This window comes from Sinocyclocheilus rhinocerous, unplaced genomic scaffold, assembly GCF_001515625.1.
Source record: "Sinocyclocheilus rhinocerous isolate Xijiao unplaced genomic scaffold, SAMN03320098_v1.1 scaffold6834, whole genome shotgun sequence".
NCBI lineage: Eukaryota > Metazoa > Chordata > Actinopteri > Cypriniformes > Cyprinidae > Sinocyclocheilus > Sinocyclocheilus rhinocerous.
The window spans coordinates 16,496-27,465 of NW_015650764.1; the positions used below are offsets into that span (position 1 = coordinate 16,496).

Genomic DNA, 10,970 nt, shown 5'->3' on the forward strand with positions numbered 1-10,970 from the left:
TTTTTGTGTTGAAATGTTCCTTTGTGTCACCTGTCTGTACACGTTTATAGGTTGCTTGTCCAGTTTGCTCAGAATGGTATCCTAAAGAGTATGTTGAAATACATGCAAGCTGTTGTGGTGAAAGGTTTGTGACAATTTTAATGACTAAATATATTTTGAACTTCTATCACTTAAAGCAACTTCAGAGTTTGTGTTGTCGCTGCAGCCTTGTTGGGGAATTTGAAAAGGAGATTGAATGGGAGGGTGCTGACAAAAACAAGGAAAAGACAAGGGAGGAGAAACCATGTAGAAGGTAAAATGCAAAAGGGCACCTGACTAACCTGTAAGATTTCTTACAAAGGTATTTGTTGCATTTTGTTGCTCATTGGTGCCTTTTCTGTTTGGTCTTTTAGCTTATCCGACATAATCACACAGCTTGCTGACAAGGTGGACAGCACATCTGCATTTAACATCAGTGTTACGAGAGGCGAACTGTTTGAGAGGGGCATGTTACAATGGAAACGGCAAAAAAAAATATTCTCCAAAGAATACACTTAGTGTTAATTTCCTAGGAGAGTATGGGATTGACAATGGAGCTCTCCGAAAAGAATTCCTAACTGGTATGTTTTAGTTTGCTTCAATGTAAGGTACTTCTGAATTTTGTAATTTGGTTTGCTGACTTTCCATTTTAACAGAAATGCTGAAAGGAATTGAGGCTCAGCTCTTTGAAGGAGGAGACAATGGAAAAACCCCGAAGTACTCCATTACTGACTATCAGAAAGATCACTACAAGTAGGTAGTATTTAAAGGCATAATTCACCAAAAAATAATAATTCTGTCATTACATTACTGTTCCAAACCACTACGTATGCGTGTGCGTTCCTCTGCTTGTAAACAAGGCAGAGCGTTCTACGTCAGCAGCATCACACATATGCATCGTGGTACTCTCTATAATAGCGGCGGACTGACATGGAAGAGAAGAATTGTTAAATAAAATCATTATTTTTGTTTTCTTTGTGCACAAAAAGTATTCTCGTAGCTTTGTAAAATTAAGGTTGATCCACTGATGTCACATGGACTATTTTAAGGATGTCCTTGCTACTTTTCTGGGCCCTGAGGGTCAGAAAGCTCTCGGATTTCATCAAAAATATCTTAATTTGTGGGTGAGGGTGAGTAATTAAGGACAGAATTTTCACACACTCACATATGTATACATGTACATTCATACATTTCAGTAAAACACTCCCCATTAACTCATGACTTATGTTGCTTCAATATGCTTACAGTTTTTTCAACTGCTTACACACAAATTCTTTACTTGTCACACAATTTCTGAAAGCTGACACTCAAACAGCAGAAGAACACACCAAATCTACAAAACCATACATTAATTCTCAGCCTTTGACTCAGTTGTCAATTTCATAAAACACTTCTTGCAAATCACAACACACAATTCTCTGTGTAACAAACAAAAATCATCTTGATTTCCTTTTTCAAACACAACCAATCAAAATTCACACTAATCCATCAGTGCCTCACACTACTCACATGTGCAAACACTCATTGCTTTACTTAACACCAACCAATCATGACTATAGAGCAGGCCTATAAATAGGCCAAAGGTCAAGTTATAGGTTTTGAACAATGGATGCAAACAATGTGCAATAGACCCAACCATCTCGCCCACCAACAAACACACGCGCGCATGTGTAAACCAAATTATGTTTGTTTTTTGTCCAACTACACATGGTTGATGTATTTCTTTTCTGTCATACTGTGTAATACTGCATTCACAACCACAAATGCTTACAGTAAAAAAAAAAAAAAGTTTAGTTTTAATCTTGCTTTCTTGCAATCTTACCATAAAGTGTTCAAGATCTCTCTGCCAATTACTTTCAATCTTGTACAGAAATGTACATAGGAGCTCATGAAAGAAGAGCTTTAGGTTTTGAATAACTGTGTATGTATGATATATTCAAAAATATAATATTATAGCAAAGGTGTTTGCAACATAAGACAAATGTTTGCATTTGAGATGTGTTTTTGATATTTTTAATGCAGTGCTTCATTTTGCAAGATATGTGAGGCATTTTGTGTGTGCAGTTCTTGGATTTGTGTGTAAAGTTTTGAAAAAAAGAGGCAAAGTTTTGAAAATGTAAACAGTTGAAAAAAACTGTAACATATTTACTTCTGTTACTGCAGGACTTGTGGGGAGATCTTCGCAGTGAGTGTAGCACAAGGGGGCCCCGCACCGAATAAAAAAAAAAATGGTGCTATGACTACATCTGCACAGGAACAAGACAAGAATGAAATGTCCAAAGACAATGTCACCGATCCAGAACTCATAGAGCTTCCTGAACAGGTTTTCCAACACATTAAGATACACCCATTACTGCATTGTGTGGTCACATTACTCATTTAAAAGAAAGGAGTAAGTAGTAATCTTCTTCATGCACAACATGTTGCTGCATTGGGATGTCTTCTATGGAACCAAACATTTTAATTAACATGGGTTGTATAGAAACATTTGTCTGTATTTATATACTATTTGTAGTATTTAATTTTGAATGTTAGAACTAAAAACGGACTTACAGCCTTCTCTAAGTCCTCACAGCTGTATCAGTGTATCAGTATCAGTAGGACCTTTGTCTCATTTTCAGGTTGATGCTGCAGGCACAGATACAATAGCAGACCTGTCTGACAGAATTTTAGCAAGCGGGTATACTGGACCCATTATCCATGAGTGGAAGAAGGCCATTACAGAGTATGTAACTGAACTCAGTGCATGCAGCGATTTAAATTTTCAGTTCTTCATTTCTGCATTTTTTTCTTGTCTATTTTCTATATAGTGCCATCGTTCTGCACTCAGCAGTCCGGATAATTCCAATGTTACAGCAGGTCTGTGATGGGTTGAAGCTGTATAGCTTCCATGACTTACTCAGAGAACACAGTGAGACCTGCCAGCAGCTCTTTGTACCTGGACACTTGCAAAAGGTTTTTAAATGTGCAACCATTTTTATTGGAGGAAAGTCTTTTGATGTATCACTTGTTAATATACAAGTTTCTCTCCTAAACTATTTAGGTTGACGCGGAATTCCTAGAGCTTGCCATGACTCCAATATTCAGTGAGGAAGGATCACTAAGACGCCACAGGGAGTGCCGCATCATCAACTTTTTGCAGGACTTTATTCAAAAGTTGGAGGATGAAGGTGAGTGGAATAACATTTAACAAATCAATTAATTTGTCATTTTAATTACTGATAAAATACTGTTGTTAATTTTTACAATCTTATTTAGAAGAACTTGCTGCTGCAGAAAAACAGGGAATGTGCAACAGAAGTGCTGATTTTATCACCATATGCAAATTATTTCAGTGGCTAACAGGCCAAGCACACATCCCACTGATTGAAACTCAGAGAAAGGAGTTTAAAATCCGCATTGAGTTTGACCACGACGGTGATGCACGTTATGGCGATCACATAATTTGTTATCCAGTCATCAATGCTTGTGCGGTGTCCATCACGTTCCCAACAAAACACCTGGGAACGTACCAGGAGTTTCAAGACATAATGTCACAGGCAATAAACAACAGCAAGGAATTTGGTCGACACTAGGTTGTAATGTTGTTAGTAATTTAGATGTGTAGTAGCAAAACCTGAAACAAGTAACAAAGGTTCTAAGATTGTTATGACAGCATTTACCATTTGATGATTTTGTGTGTTTACCATTTAATAATTAATTAATTTACTATTTCACAAAGTATCTTTAACGTCTGCCACCTGTATGGGATTAGTTTTGTACCTTTAAAAATGAACATAATTTTTCAAGAAACTTACGAAAAATAAAAATATAAACTGAAATGAATAAAATGTCTTTGAAACTGAAAAAAATAAATCACAGGCAAAATCTTTGACTTCGTTTTTAATACACTGCATATGCCCAGTCTTGCATCTGGAGATCTCACTAAAAGTTAAGCTCTAAACCTATTCTAATTAAGAGTCAGGAAAATTAGTTACAGACAGGTTTGCTATAGCAGGACTGACACTGAACTCTGCAGGAAGGTAAATCTCCTGAAACAGGATTGGGTACCCCTCTTGTATTATGTGCCTTTTAAAAAAATAGTCAGTGGTTCTACTTATTTGGTTAAATAGCGTTTTGTTGTATTTGTTGTATTCGGATGCAGTACAGACTTCATTTTAGCTATATGCTAATAGAGTAGACTGTGAGATTGGTAGTCGAATTAGGCTCCTCCCATCGAAGCACTGAATCGTCGACTATTTGGGGTCACCCCTCATAATGTCCCATATCTCAAAAACACTGCAGTAAAATCTTTTTATATGAGGTGTGCATATATGGGATGTCCCATTTACAAACTGACTATTGTTTTTTTTTTCTACTTATTAGAAATGGGGTCTTTATAGCCCCATAAAGTGTAATAATGTCCCATATCTCAAAAATGCTGCAGTAAAATGGTTTCATATGAGGTGTGCATATAGTATGGGACTTCCCCTATAAGAACTGACCATTCATTTATTCTACTTATAAGAAATGAGGTCTTAATACCCCTCTAAATCGAATAATGTCCCATATCTCGATTTCTACTAATCTTGCAATGATTTGAAAGATAGAAAAATATATTAATACAGAACTGTCAAAGACACCAAGAAATAACACAAATAGAAGTACATAGAATTAAAGCAGAAGTACAAAAAAAAGCTCGAAAATGTCATCTTGTTATATTATATCTCAATTCTGGAAATAGTTTTATGGTAAAAGGTTTTACATTGGCAAAGTAGACAGCGCTCTGGGCAGCGAATCAGGCAGTGATTGACAGCGCTCTTGTAAAATGGCATTGGTCATTGTCAGCTACAGTACATTTAGTACTGTACAGTACGCAGTGTACTCGGGGTAAATGTGATCTAATCGAAGCAAATATGATACAACTAAAGACTGTAACTGCATGCAGATAACCATGTCCTGTAGTGACTGGGCTAAATCAAGACACTTACCTTGAGCATCCAGTATCCTGATAATGATGATGATCATTTGTCTGTCCTATTCCTAAGAAGTCATATCCATATCAACAATGTAGTGTAGCAGCAGATAAACACCGATAACATAATAAAAAAAACTCTATATCACTAAAATGAAACAAGAAGCCGCGCTTACAGACTCTCATGTCCACACATGTAAACACAACACTGACGTCTTCACAAAATTCCATTCACCTGGAGGCAAATTAATTCTGCAGGTTTTTTGCAATAAAAGCTGAAGTATGCAAAGGTTTTAAGGTTAAGATGAAAAACAAATTTCTTTAAATGAATTGTTATGAGAGCATTGATGTTTGCATGTACAGTTTTTTGAAAAGTATTTATTGATGGAGACATGAAACATTAAAGTCTAAAGCACCTAAATTGTAGCATAGTCCATTCCTGTTTGTACATATGAAGAGTTCAGATGCAAAAGCCTCTAAGTACGTCTGACATTTTTCTTTAAAGTTAGCATTTATTTCTGGCTACTATGTATAGGTTTCTATGTAGGTACTGGTACATCTGAATGGGTTGAGGCTGGGATTTAGCGCATTTGAAGTGAAAGTACTTGATGAACATATACTATGTGTGGAGAGTATTCACTCAGTATCGTTATCGCATTTTTGACCAAGATGGCTTTTAGAGGCTTTTGCATTGGAACTCTTCATATGTACAACTGTAGGCTACATAATCTAATTAAATAAAATGTAATTAAAAAATTAGTACATGTACAAATTTGTACAATTAAAACATTTGTATGTTCAAATGCAAATGAAAACTCTTACACTAAAGCCAAGGGTTCCACTGAAGGTGTAGTCCTCTAGTTCCACTAGAGGTTGCATCTGCCAGCCACATACTCACGGCAGAGTACATAAAGGTCTGTAAGTGGAGTGTTGGGATCACTCTGGTGTATGAGAGTGTTGAGTTCTGCCAGTTCCTCTTCATTCAAGGGACACTCGAACTCTGGGACCAATACTGCACCATCCACATTTTCTCCATGATAGTCTGCTGCTACTTCCCAGTCAATGTCCGGCTCTTGAATATCCTGTTTTGCAGCAGGATAGAATAACAGAACACATCAATTAAAAGGAGACACATGCCATTGCACTTTATTTGTAATGAAAAAACATCAATGAACAGGAGAACAACCTCAAGATTCTCTGGCTGATTGTCTGTCCTATTCCTAAGAAGTCATATCCATATCAACAATGTAGTGTAGCAGCAGATAAACACCGATAACATAATAAAAAAAACTCTATATCACTAAAATGAAACAAGAAGCCGCGCTTACAGACTCTCATGTCCACACATGTAAACACAACACTGACGTCTTCACAAAATTCTATTCACCTGGAGGCAAAATAATTCTGCAGGTTTTTTGCAATAAAAGCTGAAGTATGCAAAGGTTTTAAGGTTAAGATGATAAGATACACATTTCTTTAAATGAATTGTTATGAGAGCATTGATGTTTGCAGGTACAGTTTTTTGAAAAGTATTTATTGATGGAGACATGAAACATTAAAGTCTAAAGCACCTAAATTGTAGCATAGTCCATTCCTGTTTGTACATATGTACAACTGTAGGCTACATAATCTAATTAAATCAAATGTAATTAAAAAATTAGTACATGTACAAATTTGTACAATTAAAAAATGTGTATGTTCAAATGCAAATGAAAACTCTTACACTAAAGCCAAGGGTTCCACTGAAGATGTAGTCCTCTAGTTCCACTAGAGGTTGCATCTGCCAGCCACATACTCACGGCAGAGTACATAAAGGTCTGTAAGTGGAGTGTTGGGATCACTCTGGTGTATGAGAGTGTTGAGTTCTGCCAGTTCCTCCTCATTCAAGGGACACTCAAACTCTGGGACCAATACTGCACCATCCACATTTTCTCCATGGTAGTCTGCTGCTACTTCCCAGTCAATGTCCGGCTCTTGAATATCCTATTTTGCAGCAGGATAGAATAACAGAACACATCAATTAAAAGGAGACACATGCCATTGCACTTTATTTGTAATGAAAAAACATCAATGAACAGGAGAACAACCTCAAGATTCTCTGGCTGATCAATCTGTGTGTGCATCATTCCAATGTACCACTTCTGCTCTGGGCTCAAATTTCCCTCTGTTCTGAGAGGATGGTTGTTCCAGCCTGCAGCAAAAGTCTCCAAGTCTGCTTTTAGTTTAGGTAGAAATATACAGTGGACACAGAAAATGTCATTTGCAGAGGATAAATCAAGTAGGTGATCTCTTTCCAGGCTTTGTAGTGTTTCAGAGTACTTGGAGGTGACACAGACCCTTAGGTCACGCCACAGACGTTCAATCCTATGGAAATGAGAACATTGTAAAGGGGAAAAAAAGAAGGGAAAAAATAGTCAAAGAAATAAGAATGACTTTCTTACATGTTCCATGTAAAGGATAAATCACCAATAAAAGCTGAAGTATGCAAAGGTTTTAAGGTTAAGATGATAAGATACACATTTCTTTAAATGAATTGTTATGAGAGCATTGATGTTTGCAGGTACAGTTTTTTGAAAAGTATTTATTGATGGAGACATGAAACATTAAAGTCTAAAGCACCTAAATTGTAGCATAGTCCATTCCTGTTTGTACATATGAAGAGTTCAGATGCAAAAGCCTCTAAGTACGTCTGACATTTTTCTTTAAAGTTAGCATTTATTTCTGGCTACTATGTATAGGTTTCTATGTAGGTACTGGTACATCTGAATGGGTTGAGGCTGGGATTTAGCGCATTTGAAGTGAAAGTACTTGATGAACATATACTATGTGTGGAGAGTATTCACTCAGTATCGTTATCGCATTTTTGACCAAGATGGCTTTTAGAGGCTTTTGCATTGGAACTCTTCATATGTACAACTGTAGGCTACATAATCTAATTAAATAAAATGTAATTAAAAAATTAGTACATGTACAAATTTGTACAATTAAAACATTTGTATGTTCAAATGCAAATGAAAACTCTTACACTAAAGCCAAGGGTTCCACTGAAGGTGTAGTCCTCTAGTTCCACTAGAGGTTGCATCTGCCAGCCACATACTCACGGCAGAGTACATAAAGGTCTGTAAGTGGAGTGTTGGGATCACTCTGGTGTATGAGAGTGTTGAGTTCTGCCAGTTCCTCTTCATTCAAGGGACACTCGAACTCTGGGACCAATACTGCACCATCCACATTTTCTCCATGATAGTCTGCTGCTACTTCCCAGTCAATGTCCGGCTCTTGAATATCCTGTTTTGCAGCAGGATAGAATAACAGAACACATCAATTAAAAGGAGACACATGCCATTGCACTTTATTTGTAATGAAAAAACATCAATGAACAGGAGAACAACCTCAAGATTCTCTGGCTGATCAATCTGTATGTGCAGCATTGCAATGTAACACTTCCGCTCTGGGCTCAAATTTCCCTCTGTTCTGAGAGGATGGTTGTTCCAGCCTGCAGCAAAAGTCTCCAAGTCTGTTTTTAGTTTAGGTAGAAATATACAGTGGACACAGAAAATGTCCTTTGCAGAGGATAAATCAAGTAGGTGATCTCTTTCCAGGCTTTGTAGTGTTTCAGAGTACTTGGAGGTGACACAGACCCTTAGGTCACGCCACAGACGTTCGATCCTATGGACATGAGAACATTGTAAAGGAACAAAAAAAAGGGGGAAAAATAGTCAAAGAAATAAAAATGACTTTCTTACATGTTCTATGTAAGGGATAAAGCACTGTTTCTTTATCATTACATTACAGTGCATGCATAATTATGCAATTTGATATTCTGGTCAAATTTTTTTTTTCCAAGTACATTTTAGCAATACCAAAGCACACCAATCTTAATAACTACTATATCATTCAATCATTTATAAGTGACTAAGTAAGTTGAAGATTTCTGCCAAGATTTCACCTGGCAGAAAAACAAATAGGCCTACTATTAAAATGCCATGATTCCCACTATGACCACTAGATGGCAGAAGAGGATCATTTATTGTCTCATTTACCATTTCCACTTTGTAAAATGGTTATTTTCACATGTTTTGCTAATGGATTTATATTTAGACATGAAAAAAAAATCACAATTACAGCATTTAAACATCTCCTTTTTGTCAAAATTCAGCATTGTTTTGTATTGAAGTATGGAGTAGCAAGAGTTTTCAACTCATCGGATCTACTTGAATTCTGGAAAATGGTGGCGCTGGAGACTAAAGGGATCCTGGTGGTTTCACACCTGATTCTTCACCTTAATTCTTAAAGTCTTTTGCTGTTAACATGCAGCTTTTCTTCTCCACCTGTTTTTGTCTGACCTTGCATAGTCAATGAGCATTTTGTTGTCCAGTGGTCATGATTTAATTTGACAATTTCTGTATTGCAATAGTTTTTAATATTTCTCAAATAATTAATAATTTTTGACTTTTCATTGTGTTAAAACTCTTTTTTGGCGCATTTTACCCATAAAAGAAAACCTGCGTAATACTTGTGCACACCTGAGTATAAGGCATTTTTCACTTTCAGCGATTGTTAACAATTATATATCATGTACAAATGATTAAATACAAAATTAATAGTAGTTATTAAGATTGATGTGGTTTGGAATTAGTAAAATGTGCTTAGAAAAAAATACAACCAGAATATCAACTTGCATAATAATTATGCACGCACTGTATATGTGATGTGGTGCACCTTTGATTATGAACGCTCTTTCCAGACATAAAGCTCCCACGGTCAGTTCCACGAATTGAAAACATGAACTTCGCTATTTCCACATTCTCCACCCCCTGGTCTGCTCTGACTCTGTAAGAAAGATAATTAAGAAAAAGATAAAGAATTAGGAATGTTAAATAGAATGAGGGTAAAGAGAAGAACACAACTTACCTCTATATCAGAGGAGGAGAGCAGAACAAATAAACTATGTAATAGAGTTAGTGCTTTAAGTGGGGGAGAGGGGATAAAAGAGGAAATCGGAGGCTAAAACATAAGACAGATGCAGTACAGAAGCTGCTTAACTGAAGCACGGGATTTTTATATTACATAGATGCAGTGTTGGGGAGTAACTAGTTACATGTAACGGCGTTACGTAATTTAATTACAAAATAAATGTAACTGTATCAGTTACAGTTACTAAGAAAAAATATGTTAATTAAATTAAGTTACTTATGAAGAAGTTAAGGTGGTTTCACACCTGATTCTTCACCTTAATTCTTAAAGTCTTTTGCTGTTAACATGCATCTTTTCTTCTCCACCTGTTTTTGTCTGACCTTGCATAGTCAATGAGCATTTTGCTGTCCAGTGGTCATTATTTAATTTTACAATTTCTGTATTGCAATAGTTTTTAATATTTCTAAAATAATTAATCATTTTTTACTTTTCATTGTGAGTTAAAACTCTTTTTGGCGCATTTTACCCATAAAAGAAAACCTACGTAATACTTATGCACACCTGAGGCATTTTTCACTTTCAGCGCTTGTTAACAATTATATATCATGTACAAATTATTAAATACAAAATTAATAGTAGTTATTAAGATTGATGTGGTTTGGAATTAGTAAAATGTGCTTAGAAAAAAAATAAGACCAGAATATCAACTTGCATAATAATTATGCATGCACTGTATATGGTGAAGTGATGTGGCGCACCTTTGATTATGAACGCTCTTTCCAGACATAAAGCTCCCACGGTCAGTTCCACGGACTGAAAACATGAACTTCGCTATTTCCACATTCTCCACCCCCTGGTCTGCTCTGACTCTGTAAGAAAGATAATTAAGAAAAAGATAAAGAATTAGGAATGTTAAATAGAATGAGGGTAAAGAGAACACAATTTACCTCTATGTCAGAGGAGGCGAGCAGAGCAAATAAACTATGTAATAGAGTTAGTGCCTTACGTGGGGGAGGGGATAAAAGAGGAAATTGGAGGCTAAACCATAAGACAGATGCAGTACAGAAGCTGCTTAACTGAAGCA

The 10,970-nt window shown here is 36.2% G+C and overlaps 2 protein-coding genes across 5 annotated transcripts in view; one reads left to right on the plus strand and one right to left on the minus strand.

Annotated features, from left to right (window-relative positions):
* Positions 1–3,749, plus strand: part of LOC107712567 (uncharacterized) — a 5,615-nt gene extending 1,866 nt beyond the window's left edge. For 2 of the 4 annotated variants that reach the window (XM_016517877.1, XM_016517878.1), the window contains 5 exons: positions 2,182–2,341; positions 2,640–2,743; positions 2,829–2,973; positions 3,062–3,188; positions 3,277–3,749. In XM_016517877.1, coding sequence (XP_016373363.1) covers positions 2,182–2,341; positions 2,640–2,743; positions 2,829–2,973; positions 3,062–3,188; positions 3,277–3,593 — 853 coding nt within the window. In that variant the 3' untranslated portion in view covers positions 3,594–3,749. Of the gene's footprint in view, positions 1–49; positions 125–179; positions 293–392; positions 600–674; positions 772–2,181; positions 2,342–2,639; positions 2,744–2,828; positions 2,974–3,061; positions 3,189–3,276 lie in introns of those variants that run through there. The other 2 variants (XM_016517875.1, XM_016517876.1) reach the window with 2 other exon arrangements.
* A 2,990-nt stretch (positions 3,750–6,739) lies between these two features.
* Positions 6,740–10,755, minus strand: LOC107712566 (uncharacterized; the record flags this gene model as incomplete). Its single annotated transcript, XM_016517874.1, has 4 exons — positions 6,740–6,955; positions 7,060–7,336; positions 9,692–9,802; positions 10,645–10,755. Coding segments are annotated over 4 exons (715 nt in total), but the record flags the coding sequence as incomplete, so codon positions are not given.
* Between the last annotated feature and the right edge of the window lie 215 nt (positions 10,756–10,970).